We start from the raw sequence: 19,137 nt of genomic DNA on the forward strand, positions 1-19,137 counted from the left end.
TATCTTCTAGCTAACAAAATCTATTCATTTTTTCCTAAGAGGGTGGTAGGAAGGAAGATGTTTATGACTCTGAAGATGCAAGAATTTTCCTGACCTCTCAGTACCTCAAACAATTCATTCTATTCAGAACATAAAACACTGTACTGAAAACAAGTCACCAAATTCATATGATCTGTTTCCTCTATCTGGAGAGAAGGAGGAAATCCCTAACTTAAAACTAACTGTATAGAGTTAAGGTTAAAAGAAAAAAAAAAAAAAAAGATTTCTTACCATAGGCTTGGTGTCAGACGACAGGCCTAAAGAAAGAAAGAAAAAAGCTTTATTTTATATTCTTAGAAGTCATAAAGAAAAGCTGACTGAGAGTCTTGAAGTTAGATAGGATAAAAATCATATATATGAAAAATGTCCTTTATGTAATAAAGTTAAAGAAAAGGCAGAGATGACATCTAGAGACCATATCTGCATTCACTGCCGCTGGGAACATAAAATAGTATAGCCAATTTGGAGAAGTCTGGCGGTTCTTCGAAGAGTTAAACATAGAACTTACCATATGACCTAGCAATTTTACTTATACATATATACCTCTAGAGAAATGAAAATACATAACCACATAAAAACTGGTATATGGAAGTTCACAGCAGCATTACCCATAGTAGCCAAAAAGTGAAATCCCAACCGTACAGTCAACTGAGGGGCAGATAAAACACAGTACACATCAGTACAATGTAATACTACCCAACAATAAAAAGAAATCCTAAAATAGGGATAAACCTGGAATACATTATGTGAGGTGAAAGAAGCCAGTCACTCATAGACCATGAACTGTATGATGCTATTTATATGAAGGCAAACTAACATATATAGAAAAAACTTAGTGGTTGCTTGTGAGGACAGAAAAAGCAGATGAGAAAAGCTAATGGGTATGGCGTTTCTTTTGGGGGTGATGAGACTATGATGATAGCTGCACAACCACCTGAATATATTTTAAAAACACTGGATTATATACTTCAAGAGGATGAGTTGGATGATATATGAGTTATATCTCAATAAAGCTGTTTAAAGAGAAAGACATATCTAGACAAAGGTGCAGAGCTACTATTATAGACAGTTAAAATTATGGCTACTTAAAGCCAATGTTCTGTCCTGAAATTATCACTTAGAAGTAAGCAGCATATTAGCCCTTAAGGCTCAACCCTATTCTAGTCAATAATTATTTACATAAAACTTTTCAGAATTTTAGTTTAAGCAATCTCAATACTGCAACTGGCTCCAACTTTCCACTATAAATTTCAGGTATAAACTGTTTTGTTTTTTAATTTTTAAATTCATTCATTCATTCATCTTGGCTGCACTGGGTCTTTGTTGCTGCACGTGGGCTTTCTCTAGCTGCAGTGAGTGAGCAGGTCTACTCCTCATTGAGGTACACAGGCTTCTCCTTGTGGTGGCTTCTCTTGTGGAGCATGGGCTCCAGGGAGCACAGGCTCGGTAGTTGTGGCAGATGGGCTTTAGTTGCGTACGGAATCTTTCTGGTCCAGGGATGGAACCTGTGTCCCCTGTGCTGGCAGGGGGATTCTTAACCACTGGACCACCAGGGAAGTCCTGGACTCGATTTTTACCATAATCTACATACTAGGAACTATTTACACATTTTTATGTTCACTTATAAAACAATATTCCTTTTATTTTATTGGTCAACTTTCCTTTTCAGGCTAAGCATTAATTTTACCTTTAGTCTTTCTTCAAATAACACCACTAAATACATCAACTTCTGCTATTCCATTACCAACCCTATGATCTCTCTCCTGATATAATGAAATGTCAGAAAATATTTTGTTTTTAAAGCATATAGCCATAGTGATCAGAATTTTGCTGGTCTTTTAAAAGTCATAGTGAAACTCTATAGGATCTTTGGAGGACATTTTCTTCACAGACTTGAAACTTTTAACAGGCCACTAGGAAGTCTGTATTTTATCTGGCAAGTACATTTAAAGTCTCTCAGAACAAGTACTATGTTGTTTTTAAAAAGAATAACATTTTTCCCTTAATTTATTACAGATACATGTTCATTGTAAAAAATTTAAAAACTTAAGACAAGCAAAAAGAAGTCATTCTAAATTCCACCAACCAGAGACAATGAATGTTATCAACTTATTATATATCCCTCTAATCTTTTTTCCTATCCATATATGTACTTGTATTGGGAAATGGCAACATACTACAAGAATTTTATAACTTGCTTTTCCCACTTTCCTGGCAAATGGGACAGAAACAACTTTAAACAGTATTATTTTAAACATCTTCAAGGTCTTCTAACTGTACTATGGTACACATTTACTTAACCAGTTCTCTATTGTATATTACATTGTTTCCAGTTATTGATCACTATAAATAATACAATGATATAATCCTTGTGGCTAAATCTTTAAGCATAACCAAGATTATTTCCTTGTAAATTCTTAAAAGGTAAAAGATACTTTTTCCTCTTGTCACTCACACTAGGTAATATAACACTGGACAGGTACATAATAATTATATGCTGATTTGAGACACCAGAATAAAGCTGGTACTAGAATCTTCTCGGAACATATCCAAGAAAAGGAAAACAAATGTTGGCACTGCTTCCTATTCTCTCAAACTTTAGTACCTTCTCTAAATTGCCCGGAAAGGTTTGAAAATGGCTTTACCTAAACCAAAAAGGTGAATATAATAACCTCTTAAAGGCTTCCAGAGGTAATAAGTTTACCTTAATTTGGAGAAATAAAATCTGTTGTGCCAAAAAAGTAAAAATATAAAGATAACTTTTTCAGAAGTCTCTATATTCTTACCTTTTGATGGAACTGGAGAAATCCCAAATCTGTAGAAAGAAAAACAAGCTAAATTTTAGGAAGCTGTTCACACTCCTGGTTTGTATCCGTGTCAAGTGTACATATGGCACTTCTTGCTTGTGATCTCAAGCCTTGCAATCATTAGCTAATTCTAACAACTCCATGAAAGAGGTTCAGTTGACTCTCTTTCTCACCAAGAGTCCAGAGAATAAACTAAAATGTAGCCTTATCAGAATTGGGAGTAACACTCAATTCCTGTGTTTTTCCTATTACAAAAACCCTGCTTGTTAATAAAACCCAATCTACAGCTACTACATCCAGTCAACAGACATGTTCTGAACAGAGCCAAGGGAGCCTTTATTTTCAGCAAGGCCTCTATTCTACTTAAAATAAACTATATTTAACACCTACCACACCCCCTCACCTTAATATTATCACTATCTCAGATCTAAATAGCTGGGAACACTCACCTAGCTGCCCGGGCAGCTTTCTTACTCTCCAAACTGACAGGTACATTGAATCGTTCAGCTCTCTTCTGCATCCTCTAAGTGATAACAGACAAAAGAAAGGGCAGAGAAAAATTCAATTCTTGATTTCGTTCTTTTAAGAGAAAAGTCATTTAGAGATGTGTATCTTTAGAACATAAGGAGTAATTTCTTAAGGTCTAAACTGAGTTATACTGACAATCATAGAGGATATCAGGTTGTATCCATCCCAGGGCTTAACTCAACAGCCCTTTCCAGAAAGCAAATACAAAAAGACTATTATTACATTCATGTCCTCAAAAACAAAAGGGAAGGAATAAAATAAAACCCACATTCTACATCAAGCCAAGAAGACAAAAGCTGTGTTTAGTTGACCTTTGAAAATGGATCAAAGGAACAGCTTGGTTCCAACACTAGTTGTGTACTCTTTCAGTTAGAAATGAGATACCAAAAAAAAAAAAAGATATGAAGCAGCATTGTCCTATGCCATCTCTACTTTAAACGTACAAAAAAGCCCACAGATCTTGACTGGAACCTAATTTCAGAGATTCTGAGACAGAATCCAGAGAAATTTCTATCTCAGCTAGCTAGTAGTAACTGGTGAGTGACATCTTCCCTTTTAACTTTTCATCTTTTTCAAGGTATGATCCTCTCAAACTCTAATTCCAGTTTATAAACATCTTTAAAAGAGTTACCACTAAGACCAGAACACTATACAAAAGATTAGGGCTTCAAAGGCAACTATGCCAGTCCAAATATATTCCCAAGTATAGCTGGCGTAAAAATGTATCACTACCTCAATCTGTTGATACTGATTTTCTGCCTATGAGTAAATATTTTAAAGTGATGACACAGATAGAATAAAGGGTAAGAAACAGAGAGATATATATAGACTGCTCTTCTGAAACAATGACCTACCTCAGTCTGTGGTATTTCAGATGTAATTTTTACCACTTTTTTCTCTGCTGCCCTGGAAAAGAGATTTTTAAAATCAAAAAAACTGATATTCTAAACCGAAACCTTAGAATTGTCTAAGAATTCACCTGAATCATGTTCTCTGTCCCATATCTCTCTGCCACCCTTCAGACCAAAAAAGCATGAAGCCCATCAGATTTTTTAGTTCCTTGAATTGTCATCTATTCATAAAAAAGTTCAAATAACAGACTAAGTTACTTTACTATAAGAAAGCAACCAGAAAATAACTGTGGTTAAACACACTGAGCTGAGGGAAATGTTTAAAGGACACTGGAAATCATTTCATTTACTTTTAGGAACTTTAAATGTACTTCTGGACTAATGACTATTTCTCCAACCCTTATTTAAATACCAGCTCTCAATTTTCATCACAATTAATGAGTGCTCTACAAGGTCTGGTTTTCTTCTTTTACAAATCCCTTATATCTCCCATGGGACCACAGCTCCAGCTGGAAGAATCAAAGTGGGACAAATAAAAATGCCAAAGGGAGTGGGAAGAAAAAAAGGCTAAGGGAAGTTTGAATTAGGAAAACATGCTAAGTTACTAGTCAAAAGGTTTAAGAGAAAACAAAAGCGGAGGGACCAGAGGGGCGGGAGACAAAGTTCGGAAGTACCCAGGATAAATGGAAGGGCATTAACCCTCCACCAAACAACTCTCATAAAACTGTGGGTCATAACCAGTCTCATTAAGGTCCCTCATTTAGAGACATGGGCGGCTTTTGTTCCAATATCCCGGACACTTTTCCCATTTGATGCCCTGAAAGGTAGTAATGGTTTAATGGCATTTTCAGAGGAAGCAATTCTGGAACAGGAACTTACTCTCTGCTCCATCCTTTTGTTGGAGGTCCCTGGACTGACAGATAAGCAATGGGAGCCCCCTGCTGACCATAACTAAGTCCTGCAATATTTAATTGCCCTGGTTTCAGCAGAGGGGTGGTGGGGAGGGCTGGGGGGGAGGGCTGGGGGGAGGGTGGGGGGTGGGGGGAGATCAAACTAGAAACAGAGGTTATCTTTTTGGAGAATATCAAGGGAAGACAAAGTGAGGAGATCTCCTTTTGAATGTTTAAAGGATTTTTTAAAAAGAAATTTCTGATTTTTTTCCATTTCTTAATCATCTTTCCTTCCCCAATCCTCTCATTTTCTTCAGGCAGAAAGGGACATGGAAGTTTAATGTTTTACTTGAAGTCCAATGCCGTTAAAATAGCAGTCCTCTTCACCAAACCTCAGGCTAATGACTTCCTCCACATTCCCATCAGTACACCTCAAGGCAAAAAGGGAACCTGAGAGGACACTTCCTTCAGATCTGTTCCAATTCCCTAAGGCACAATTAAGCTCAAGCAATAAATACACATCATACTCTGAGACTCATGTGAAATCTCATCTCTTCACTGAGAAGTTTCTCTCCTATTCACAGTCATACACAAAACATTCTCCAAACTACAGGGACCCCAAATCTTCTGTACATACTTTAGTCTAACCACTACTATCCCTCTAACAAGCAAAAACACAACCTCTCCCACATAGTCAATTTCCTTGTTCAGAAATTCACTGATAAAATTAAAGCCCTCTAAACAAGAGAATTATATATTTTACATATTATAAAGATAACTACAAATTCTCAAACTTCACTGTTTTTAACCCACACTGGCTAATTATATCATCGTATTTACTTCACCTTCCTTCTTGCCCTCAGTTCAGTCACTCAGTTGTGTCCAACTCTTTGCGACCCCATGAACTGCAGCACGCCAGGCTTCCCTGTCCATCATCAACTCCCAGAGCTTGCTCAAACTCATGTCCATCGAGGTGGTGATGCCATTCAACCATCTCATCCTTTGTCATCCCCTTCTCCTCCTGCTTTAAAAAGATTTAAAGATCCCAGCACTAGGGTCTTTTCCAATGAATCAGTTCTTCACATCAGGTGGCCAAAGTATTAGAGCTTCAGCTTCAGCATCAGTCCTTCTAATTCAGGACTGATTTTCTTCAGGATTGACTGGTTTGATCTTCCTGCAGTCCAAGGGACTCTAAAGAGTCTTCTCCAACACCACAGTTCAAAAGCATCAATTCTTCGCTCAGTTTTCTTTACAGTCCAACTCTCACATCTACACGACTACCAGAAAAACCATAGCTTTGACTAGACAGACCTTTGTCAGCAATGTCTCTTCTTTTTAATATGCTGCAAAGTCTGTCACTGTTTCCACTGTTTCCCTATCTACTTGCCATGAGGTGATGCGACCAGATGCCATATCTTCATTTTTTGAATACTGAGTTTTAAGCCAGTTTTTTCACCCTCCTCTTTCAGTTTCATCAAGAAGCTCTTTGGTTCCTCCTCACTCTCTGCCATAAGGGGAGTGTCATCTGCATATCTGAGGTTATTAATATTTCTCCTGGCAATCTTGATTCCAACTTGTGCTTCATCCAGCCCAGCATGTTGCATGATGTGCTCTGCATATAAGTTATATAAATAAGCAGGGTGACAAAATACAGCCTTGTTGTACTCCTTTCCCAATTTGGAACAGTCCATTGTTCCATGTCCAGTTCTAACTGTTGCTTCTTGACCTGCATACAGATTTCTCAGAAGGCAGAGAAGGTGGTCTGGTATTTCCATCTCTTAAAGAATTTCCACAGTTTGTTGTGATCCACACAGTCCAAGACTTTGGCATAGTCAGTAAAGCAGAAATAGATGTTTTTCTGGAACTCTCTTCCTTTTTCCATGATCCAGCAGATGTTGGCAATTTGATCTCTGCCTTTTCTAAATCCAGCTTGAACACATGGAAGTTCTCGGTTCACTGTTGAAGCCTCGCTTGGATAATTTTTCATTATTCTGCTAGTGTGTGAGATGAATGCAATTGGGCAATCGTTTGAACATTCTTCAGCATTTCCTTTCTTTGGGACTGGAATGAAAACTGACCTTTTCCAGTCCTGTGGCCACTGCTGAGTTTTCCAAATTTGCTGGCATATTGAGTAGCATCATCTTTTAGGATTTGAAATAGCTCAACTGGAATTCCATCACCTCCACTAGTTTTGTTCATAGTGATGCTTCCTAAGGACCACTTGACTTAGCATTCTAGGATGTCTGGCTCTTGGTGGGTGATTATACCATCGTGGTTATCTGGGTCACTGAGATCTTTTCTGTATAGTTCTGTGTATTCTTGCCACCTCTTCTTAGTATCTTCTGCTTCTGTTAGGTCCATACCATTTCTGTCCTTTATTGTGCCCATCTTTGCATGAAATGTTCCGTTGGTATCTCTGATTTTCTTGAAGACATCTCCAGTCTTTCCCATTCTACTGTTTTCCTCTATTTCTTTGCACTGATCATTGATCCTTCTTGCCATGTAAGTTCCCAAAACCTCTCTATTTTAAAGCTATCCCAGGACTCCCCGGTGGTCCAGTGGCCAATGCAGGGAACCTAGGTCAGGGAACTAGATCCCACAAGACACAACTAAGAGTCTGTATGCTGCAATTAAGTTCCTGTGCAGCCAAATAAATAATTTTTTTAAAAAGCTTGGAGAATCCCATGGGCAGAGGTGACTGGTGGGCTATAGTCCACAGGGTCGCAAAGAGTTGGACACGACTGAGCAACTAACACTTTCACGCTCAGGATGGAATTTCCGGCTCCAAGTCACCCTTTGAAGAACTGCCTCATTTTGCACTGCTTTGTGTAAAAATAAAGATATGAAGACCAAAAAAACCCCAAAAGCTATCCCATTGGCCATCTTCTCAAGGCACATTATATAAACAAAAACCTCCTGTAATGGGCAACAACTAAATGGCTTTAGAAAGCAGTAGTATTTGACAAAATCTAATAGAACACTAAAGGAATATCCTCTCTAATACAGCAAATTCCCTGCTAGAAATGTACCCCTTGGACATACTTGCATACATTTAAAATTAATTGTATAAGGAGGTACAGCACTGCATGTTTTGCAATTATGAATAATCTAAATATCCATCAACAGGAGGAGACTGGTGAAATTACTATTCACTTTTAGAATGGAGTACTATTAGCTGCCAGAAAAAATAAAATTCTAAGTTGTTAACAACTAAATCTACGTGACGGGTTCATAGGGGTCTATATAGCATTCTCTTAACTTTTTTATAAGCGTGTAATATTGTATAACAACAAGTTAAAAAAACAGAGACCTACCACTTACTAGTATAATTATCCTCATTTCTTACAGCTGATGTGAGGATTAGATGAGAATATATGTAAAACACTTAGAACCTTGCCTACTATATAACTAATTTTTTTTTTTTTTGGCCTTGCCACACAGCATGCAGGAACTTAAGCTCCCCAACCAGAGATCAAACCCATGCCCCCTGCAGTGGAAGCATGGACTCTTAACCACCGGAATGCCACGGAAGTCTTTACATCTAATAATTAAATAAGGACATTATATGATGATATAGAAAGATCTCCATACGTGGGAAAAAAATCAGGAAACCAACAATATGCATCGTGTATGTACATATACATATACACATACCATATAAAATATTTCAAAAGAATATATTGAAAACCTCTGGGAAGTCAGGTGGAGGTACAGACAAAGGTATTTAATTTTCTTTCCTTTCTCTTTTTTTGGGGGGACAGAGGGGCTGCACCACATGACATGTGGAATCTTAGTTCCCCAACCAGGGACTGACCCTTTGCCCCCTACACTGAAAGCTCACAGTCTTGACCACTGGACCACCAGGGAAGTCTCCTTAATTTTCAATTTATATACTCTTCTATGTACTCTTTATGACTTTTTACAAGTACACATATCGCCCTTTATAATTAAACAGATTAATACAGCTATGAGGAGCAAAAATGTTAAAAAGGACTCAACTGCTCTTAATGTGCTGGTGCATAAGATGGCCAGACATTTGTGGGGAAATTCCAAATATAAGATGTTTATGAACAACCTTGTGCAATAATTTAAATAAATCCAGATCTACTTTTCATTAATACTTTGTCCTCTCTTCCTCCACTGTAAACCAGAAAATAAGTGAGAATACAGTGTTACTCACTCCTCGCTTACAAAAGTCCACATATGCAGAAAATCTGCATGATTCTCTACACAGAAAGAGAATCATCTATCATATACAACAAGGCTAAGAGAAATAAACTTTTTATGGACTGAAGTCTCCTGGTCCTAATTATCTATTACATAACCCAAAGACAACTTAGTTTCCTTCAGTGGGACAATGTAGTTGAAATGAACTAGACTTTTCTAAAAATGTACAATCTAATAAAAAAGCCAAAAAGAATGTTTAAGCAGTAAACAGAGTGAAACACTAAAAAATCCAGAACCATCTGCACTGTATTCATTATTAAAAAGGGATAGTTGGGACATCCCTGGTGACACAATGGATAAGAATCTGCCTGCCAATGCGGAAGACAAGGGTTCGAGCCCTGGTCTGGGAAGATTTCACATGCAGTGAAGTAACTGAGCCCTGTGCCACAACTACAAAAGACTGAACACCCTAGAGCTGCAGAGCGCAACTACTGAGCCCTCGTGCTGCAACTATTAAAGCCCATGCTCCTAGAGCCTATGCTCCACAAGAGAAACCACTGCAACGAGAAGACCAAGCACTGCAAAAGAGTAGAACTCCCACTTGCCACAACTAGGGCAAGTCTGCACAAAGCAATGAAGACCCAGCATAGTCATAAATAAATTAATTTAATTAATATAAATAAATAAAAAAAGGATAGTTACACATCAACAGTTTTTTCAGGAGGTTCTTCCTCTTTGACAGGCAGTTCTAAGGGCTTTGGTTCTTCTTCCTAAAAACAAATGAAACAAGATGGTTAAAATAAATCAAGAGTAAATACCTGTCAACAGAAAAATATGAGAACTCCAAAATGAATGAGGCTTTCACAACTTTCATTCCCCCTTTATGCACCCCTAACGAGTCAGCATTCAAGCCCTCTAATGATTAATGTTCAGCAATGTGACCAAGGTAGTGGCACACTGCCAGGCCAGTGACTAACCTTACTCTCTCCAACTCACCTCTGTTTCATCTCCCAGTACATCTTCTTCATTTGCCTCCTCTTCAGCTAAAGAATATTAAAATATTCAGGTCAAGCCCTGCTACAAAACCATCTTGATCACTGTACTTAGGCTAAAATTATAATCTTTTTGTTTTTCCAAAACAAAATTCAATATGCTCATAAAATTTGCTCCACATGGAGAAGATAAAACTACATACTCTACCTAACATCAATAAGAGGTTGAACGCCAGTTGGACTAAAGAACTAAACAAGATGAGATCAAACTACAACATTAACAAAAACCAGTGTGGAAGAATTTAGTGAAGAATTTCTTAAAATTAAAAAAAAAATCCCGGAAGCAAAAGCACTATGCAAAAAACTGACTTTTCAAAACTAGGAAAGGACACCACAGAAAAAAGAATCATGAAAATACTTGTGTATAAAACCAACAGGGTAATAGTCACTAGAATACAGAAGAAATGCCTGCAAACTAACAAGCAACCAATGAGAATCCCAACAGAAAAATGGGCAAAGGAGAAACCCAAAGAACCATAAGCAAAAGAAATGTTTAAACTTTTTAATAATTGGAAGAACGTAAATTGAAACCACCAACAGATTAGGAAAAATGAGGCCAGAGTGAACCCTCATGTGCTAATAATGAGATTTATAGAGCAATTCAGAGAAACAGTTTGGTAGTATTTAGTCATATTAAGTAAACATTTATGAATAGCTATTTATTAGCAACCCCATCCCTGAGTATATACCCTAAAAGACTCTCACACAAGGATATAAGGAAATATGAAAGTAGTAGTTCAGGAGGCAATACAGGAGTCAGTCACTGAATGAACTAAAGAAAATGTGGTGAATTCTATAAATTATAGAAAACAATGCAGGAATTAGAATCAACAGACTAGATGATGACACAGTTCATACATCTTTGAAAAAAGTGAGTACTTAAGAGAAAAAAGTGTGCAATAAAGGTTATGGCCTCATTGCCAACTACATAAAATTACTACAGATCAAACAACACTACATGGTTTACAACCATAAAGACAAAAAATATGTATCAAGCACATTAGAATTGTTGACTAAGGGAATTTGGATAAAAGAAAAGGGAATAAAAAAATTAAAATTAGAGAGGGATGACAGTATAAATGAAGTATTTTTATCTGTTTTAAAGTGAAATTACAGAATGTCAGAGCTAGAAGGAACCAGAGATTACCTAAGTTTATGGATTTCGAGGGTGGAGACACCGGTCTCACTTCACAGACCAGAACAAACACTCCGCCATGAAAACAGTGGCTGTCCAAAGTTACCTAGTAAACTTCTGGCACAGGAGGAATTCAACTTCGAATAGTCCAATTCTCAGTCTAATGATACTTGCTTTACCATACTTCTTTAGAATAATTAGCTGAAATAAAGTTACAATGTCTTTTAAGGGGGAAAGGGGTATTTCATTATAACTACTGTTTTAGATAACAAGAGTTTTCTTGATAGAGTTAATTAAAATCTTACATCATCAACAACCTAAAAGAAAAAAAGAAATCTTCTGTATGGCAGAGCCTAAAAATTAATCTCCTCAATCACATCACTCTTTGGCTCCACAGGAAACTCACCATGCTCTTCAAGATATGCCTGGAGCCTGTTGATGAGATCTTGTTTTATTCCCTTGGTCTCCAAACCACGAGCAAGACACTCCTGCTTTAGTTCAGCAAGCTGAGAAAAAAGAATAAAGCTTTTCCTTAATTTACAGAATGAACCTGGTGGGGAAAAAAAAAAAAGTAGCTCTTACAAGAAAGAAAAAGAAAACAACGTTCACCCCATAACTTCTGCTCTTAATCCCACCAAGTTTTTAGGTCCACAAGGTGATTCACTTTCCCTCAACAATACTCAATATGCAAGAGGACTTTTCTAACAGATGGTGAAGAATAACCCTGCTTTAATAAAATTCTTATCTATTCATACATCTATTTATTATATAAATCTTTAGCTGTTTCTGAGCGGAGGGTGTCTTTTTTCCCCAATTACTGTACTAGTTCATACAAGGAAGGAAAGAATGAATCTTTTAAGTAGAATATATAATTATCTAAAAGCAGATTCTCCTTACTATTATCCCAGATCCTTTACTGCAATCTACCATATACGCGCATACAAGCCTGATCACTACAGCATTAGGTAGATATGTTAGCTAGCTTAATGTCAACAATGAATCACTAAAAGGATCTTTGCCAAAATAGAAAAAAATATGTAATGGCATGCCAGAGTTCTGCTGAAGATTTTTAAATAAGTAATTTGACTAAAGATCTGATAGGCATGCTTACAACTTTGCAGATACCAGGAGGAGGAAGAATTGGTAAATTACTAACAGAACTAAAGCCGGGGGTGTCAGGGGGTGTTGCTGGCTCTTCAGGGAAAACAATGATCCAAAATGAAGACTCAATTTAGAAGAAATAAGGTATACCTATAAAGTACTACACTTTTATTCAAAACTTTATTAAATTTATTATATTCAAAACATTAAAAAAAACAACAGATGAACAAGATCTGGCCCAACAGTAACTCAAAGGATAAGACCTCAGTCAGGGTTTTAGAAAGATTACAAGTGCAAAAAGGGTTAACGGTATAGTTTGCTACCAAAGTAATTCTAGATTAAGGGTAACTAAAAAAATAGAATCTATATTAAATAATGTAATAGCCTTACTGGGCTCTTTATTCTCGTTTTAAGCCACATAATGACATGCTGATCCAAGGAGAACAACTAAGAAAAAGGAAGGTTTTAAAAATCCTATATGCAGATCAATGCACAAACACAGATATTTGTCCTGGAAAAAGACTTTACTAGTTTTGAAGTACAGATCTAAGACCAACCAGTAGAAATTAGAAAGCAGATTCCTATAGGAGAAAGAACATAAGGGACCATGCTGGTCATCTCTAAAAGGCTTTCAACCAAGGAAGCGTTTGGAAATGGAGAGGGGAGCTTTTTTTCTGATTGGGTATTCAGTGAGTAGGACAGGTAGGCAGGGAGGGATATAACATGGAAAACTGTTCTACTCAAGCCAGCAGCCCCCTCTACTGAGAAACACAGTAGGTAATCACCCATTAAAAGCATGGAGCATAACAAAGCATAACAAGGCATCTGAAGTCAGACTACACTGGGTTCAAATTCCAGCTTTACCACTTACATCTGTGTAGCCTAGGTGAGTAACGTAACCACTCTGTGCCTCAATTTCCTCTGAAATGGGGATAATGCAACAGTACCTGTAGTATAGGGTTGCTACGAAGATTAAACCAGTAAATAGTTGTAAAGCATTTACAATAGTGCTTAGCAGCTAGTAAGTGTTAGAAACTGGGTGAAGAGTTGGACAAGATTAGACAGAATCACTGTTTCTCTGATTTCTGCATTTCACAGACCAATATATTTTTAAATAGGTAGAGAGATAGGGCTGCCAATTTTTTATAGCATTCCACGTTGTGGACCAATACTTTTTTAAAAGGAAGATGAGGAGTTACAGAAAGTAAAAAAATTGTATTGTGTTATAAACAAACAACCAATACTCTAAATACTCCTCATCATCCTTTTTCCTTCTCCTCCTCTAAGTAACATTAAGGGAAAAGGAATGTAAATACTCAGGCAATTCAAATTTCAACTTTCTAACAGAGCTGTTCCTCCCTTCTCCTTCCTTCCCCAAACTGTGTGTAGATACAGACAGAAGTTTACAAAATCTTTCAGATAACAGGGAAAGATAGTCAGTGTTAGATTCTGCACAGGATGCTGATCTAGTAGACCTGAAGCTGACAGATTGGTACAACTGGTTGTTTAGCACGGACAGCATCCACCACTGCTAACCACTGACCTTGCTATTGCTGTTGAAATCTCAGCCCCCAACGGGCTGTCATTCCCTAACCTCAAGACTCTGGCTCATTCAGCAGTCTTCTCAGCACCTCCATGTCCACTTCTCTAGTCAAATGAGAATGTTACATACATTTTTACACACTGTTGCATCACTTTATTATTTTATTATATTATTATATTTTGGGTTCTCCTCCAAAAGGGAAATTGCTGAGTGAAAACAGAATAGCTGAAAATAAAAGTCATTTCACACATTTCATTTTGGCACAATTACATTAGCAGTAGAATAAAACCCTTTTAAAATCTCAAATACGGACCTATAATGTCAAATCTTACCCATTTTTATATGCATCTGACTTTAAAATGTTTTAAAAGAATGCATTTAAAAAGCAAGATATATTGAGTGAATTGTACAGTATGTGAATTGTGCCTCAATAAGACTATTAAGAAAAAACAAGTTATAAAATACTGTATGTAAGATACTAACATTAATGTAAAAAATAATGTGCACACACATAACAGTCATATAATGTTTATACACAAGATGCCTGGGCAAGAAACAGATACATTAACACCAGCTAAATCTCAGAAGAAACCAGAGGACAGGTGCAAGAGAGAAATCTTTTACCATATACCCTTTTTACATCTTTAAAATTGTTGAGTATGAATTACCTATAAAACTAAATTTTTAGTCTCAATCCTAAAATCTTATTTTTCAGTATTCATAAGGCATTTTTCATGCTACCTATCCAACCAGCAGAGAAAGGACTCATCAACTGACTACACAATACATTTAACATTAACCCCCATTCATTGCCCTGTGATTTCTACTAATTTACTAATCTTAAATTTTGATTCAAATATTTTTCACCTGTTCTCTCTCAACTTGGTTTATAAACCTTCAAGGACAGAAACATTTTATATACTTTATAACATTTCATATGATAGGAATTAAATTTCAAGTATTAATACATGCCAAACAAAAGGCTAAGTCTTTTGAACATCATTTCCTCATTTAATCCTCACAGCATCTATGTGGTTGATTTTATTATTACATTTCATAAATTAAGAAAACAAAACTGAAAGAAACTCAACAATTTGCTAAAAAAAAAAAAAAAATCACCCAGCCAGAAAATAGTGAAGCCAACAGCCAGCTCAGATGTCTCTGATTTAAGCCCAATTTTAAGTATCAATATGAAGGATGGCTTTCATGAGCACACTCTCTCTCTCTGTTTTCCTTCTACCTTTCCTCCTCACTCTTTGCTAGCTCTTCTTCCACCCAATCTTGTAAATACAGATATTCACTAAGATGAGTTTGGCCTCCTTATCCTTCCACTTGTATCAAAGGCTTTTTCACTTCCCAGAATCCAATCATTGGCAAATCCTGTCAGCACTTCCTTCAAAACAGACATAGAATCTAATCCCTTTTCTTTCATACAAACTATTGTAAACTTTTCAGCCCTTGAACCTCATTACAGTTTATTCTCAACAAGGTAGTCAGAGTGATCTTTCTGACAATTTAAGTCAAGAACATGTCTCTCCTCTATTCAAAAATCCTCCACTGGTTTCCTATCTCATTAAGCGTAAAAGCCAGAGTCCTAATGATCACCTCTAATACTCTGCACAAGGCTCACGCTTTCATTTACTTCAAGACTTTGCTTAAACATCACCTTCTCAATGAGGCCTTCCCCTTGGTCACCCTATTGAAAATTATAATACCCTTCTCTTTTCACAGTTCCTATTTCTATTTTTCTCTACAAATCTTATCGCTATTTGACATACTATAAATTTTACTTGTTTACTGTGCCTCCCTGTAGTAATATATAAGCTCCAAAAATTTATATATATATATGTAAATATTTTAATAAGTCCCACACCCTTATTTTCAGCTCTTAGCCCCATATTTCCAAATGATTACGAGATATCTCCAAATGAGTATCTCAAAGACATTTATTATTTATGCCCCAAACTGAACTTCATCTTCTCTCCTGCACAAAACTGGCTTCTTCTCCTCCCAACTTAGACAAAAGGTATCACTAATTGGAGTCACCTTTCATTCCTCTCACATTTAACTGATCTAAAAATACTTATAATTTTATATCCAAAATTTCTTTCAAATTCATTCCAACTTTTGAAGCCACTACCTTATTTCAAGTCTTAGTAAGTTTTTTCACTTGACAAATAGTTGTAAGTACCCACTGTGTATCAAGCATTATCTTAGATACAGGAAAATAATCATAAGCAAAACAAAGAGTTCTTGCCCACATGGAGCTTACAATCTAGTAGGGAAACAAGGCAAGCAATGATCATATACGTAATGTTTAACTGATTCTAAAAAAAGTACAGGGTCCTATAAAAGCATTTTAAAAGTGGTCTGACTCTGTGTGTAGATGGATGTAACCCATTCTACCTAAGGGTTCATTGGATAAATGATGTTTGACTGATTCTGAAGGGAAACTAACAGTTAATTAAACAAGGGGCAACCAGTCCATTTTAAAGGAGATCAGTCCTGGGTGTTCTTTGGAAGGAATGATGCTAAAGCTGAAACTTCAGTACTTTGGCCACCTCATGCAAAGAGTTGACTCATTGGAAAAGACTCTGATGCTGGGAGGGATTGGGGGCAGGAGGAGAAAGGGACAACAGAGGATGAGATGGCTGGATGGCATCACTGACTCGATGGACGTGGGTTTGGGTGAACTCCGGGAATTGGTGATGGACAGGGAGGCCTGGCGTGCTGCAATTCATGGAGTCGCAAAGAGTTGGACATGACTGAGCGACTGAACTGATGGGGTTGGCAAGAGCAATGCAGCCAAAAGCATGTATAAAGGTTCTGAGTACTAAGGTATGGAGAAGCAGTCATGCACAGCAATTCAGAACAGCAATTCAGAACAGGAATTCTGGAGACAGACCGCCTGGATTTGAGCCACCACTTACTAGGTACATGACCTAGGGCAAGTTATCCAATCTCTGAGCTTCCATTTTTTCTCAGTTTTTGTTTCCTTCAGGCTGAGCCACAAGGCATGTGGGATCTTAGTTCCCCAACCAGAGATCGAACCTCAGCCCCCTGAAACGGAAGCATGGAGTCTTAACCACTGGACCACCAGGGAAGTCTCCATTTTTTCTCATTTTCAATGGGGACAACACAGGCATTTACCGTATTGCCTTAGGATTATCGTGAGAAATCAACTGATGTGTACAAACTGATTTGACCAGTGTCTGCCACATGGTAAATGTTAGCAATTAATGAACAGCCATTCTGATAAGTGAAATAAAGTCACTAGCTGGAATTTGAGAAACTAAACTAGATACCGGCACAGATATAATTAAAAGGTTCTAAGCAGGGGAGTGACTACTATAATAATAAAAATCTAACTGGTGCAATTTCTTCCTCTCCAGGCCCCATCCTTACTGCCAAAAGAACACAAACTGGGAAATTCCCAGCAGTCCAGTGTAGGACTCTGTGCTTTCATTGCAGAGTGCCTAGGGTTGCATCCTAGGCCTGGGAATTAGGATCCCACAAGCCACGCGGCAAAGAAAAAATAAAAATAAAGAAAACTCATCACATCAGCTCCTTCTTTCAAATTTTCAAAGGTTCCCCACTTTCTGCCTGTATGACAAAAAACAAACACCTTACACAACTTACAAGTCCTTTTCAGTATCACTCCAATACACGGCCAGTCACACAGTTCACCTACTTTCCTTTTCCAAACTATCTTCAACCACCAACACAAATGTACCTTATGCTTCACTATTATAAATGTCTCACTGTTTTCTTTATCCACTCTTCTAGTTCTCTCCTCTGTAGTCCCTTTTCTCACAACTGACTGGAAATCTGGTACTATAACAATTCAAGGCATTTTTCACCCACAATTCAGCCTCTTTCCAACTGCGTTGGAATGACTCCATTTCTACAAAATCTTCACAAATTTGCAGTTGATGTGGCTTTACATTATCAATTCAGATAGATATTTTTCATTCCTACTTCAAAGCTTGTTCCTTTCCTCTGAGACCCCACACTATAGCCCCAAATTCCTTTTATAAAAATGGAAAGGCTTTTTATTAAAAAAAGAGATAAACCCTGCTGCTGCTGCTGCTGCTGCTTAGTCACTTCAGTCGTGTCCGACTCTGTGTGACCCCATAGACGGCAGCCCACCAGGCTCCCCTGTCCCTGGGATTCTCCAGGCAAGAACACTGGAGTGGGTTGCCACTTCCTTCTCCAATGCAGGAAAGTGAAAAGTGAAAGTGAAGATGTTCAGTCGTATCGGACTCTTAGCGACCCCATGCACTGCGGTCTACCAGGCTCCTCCTTCCATGGGATTTTCCAGGCAAGAGTACTGGAGTGGGTTGCCATTGCCTTCTCCAATGCAGGAAAGTGAAAAGTGAAAGTGAAGATGTTCAGTCGTGTCCGACTCTTAGCAATCCCATGGACTATAGCCCGCCAGGCTCCTCCATCCATGGGATTTTCCAGGCAAGAGTACTGGAGTGGGGTGCCATTGCCTTCTCTGAGATAAACCCTAGGTCAACCCAAAAGTAAGGATCACTCCATGATCAACAGTAGGATCAATCCATGATCAACAGTGGAACCAAACATTAACTGTCCTGGAAGTCAGAATTAAAGGCATGAGTTCTTAACCAGAGGTCCATGGACTCCTCAGGGCTCCAAGGTAATTTTATGAAGCCCCTCAAATCGCATGCAAAGTCATGTGTACATGCCTTTTTCTGGGGAGAGGTCCATACCTTTCATCAGAGTTTCAAAGATATCTGTGACCTCCAAAAGGTTAAGAAGTGCTCTAGAGAAAAAGCAAAGACAAGCAAATATGATTAAAAGAGTGAATCCTTTTTAGGCTATTAGGACTGCCTCATGCTCTCTAAGACTATAATAACCTGAAATCAGATCAGAGGACATTAGCCAATCAAAACCGGATTTAACCTGGAACTGACATACAAATTTTTATGGAAGGTGGAACTCCATAAACCAAAACAAAACCTATGAAGGCAAGTCACAAGGCTAGTGACTTACTCGAGGGG

General features: G+C 37.6%; 1 protein-coding gene across 2 annotated transcripts in view; it reads right to left on the reverse strand.

The window, feature by feature from the left end:
• SARNP (SAP domain containing ribonucleoprotein) overlaps positions 1–19,137 on the reverse strand; it is a 49,766-nt gene that overhangs the window by 29,040 nt on the left and 1,589 nt on the right. Inside the window, exons 2-9 of one of the 2 annotated variants that reach the window (XM_010839180.1) lie at positions 18,847–18,899; positions 11,876–12,019; positions 10,279–10,325; positions 9,985–10,052; positions 4,229–4,280; positions 3,296–3,369; positions 2,826–2,854; positions 271–296 (exon numbers count right to left, since the gene is read on the reverse strand). In XM_010839180.1, coding sequence (XP_010837482.1) covers positions 271–296; positions 2,826–2,854; positions 3,296–3,369; positions 4,229–4,280; positions 9,985–10,052; positions 10,279–10,325; positions 11,876–12,019; positions 18,847–18,853 — 447 coding nt within the window. In that variant the 5' untranslated portion in view covers positions 18,854–18,899. The remainder of the gene's footprint in view (positions 1–270; positions 297–2,825; positions 2,855–3,295; positions 3,370–4,228; positions 4,281–9,984; positions 10,053–10,278; positions 10,326–11,875; positions 12,020–18,846; positions 18,900–19,137) is intronic. The other variant, XM_010839181.1, reaches the window with a different exon arrangement.

This window comes from Bison bison, unplaced genomic scaffold, assembly GCF_000754665.1.
Source record: "Bison bison bison isolate TAMUID 2011002044 unplaced genomic scaffold, Bison_UMD1.0 scf7180017864115, whole genome shotgun sequence".
NCBI lineage: Eukaryota > Metazoa > Chordata > Mammalia > Artiodactyla > Bovidae > Bison > Bison bison.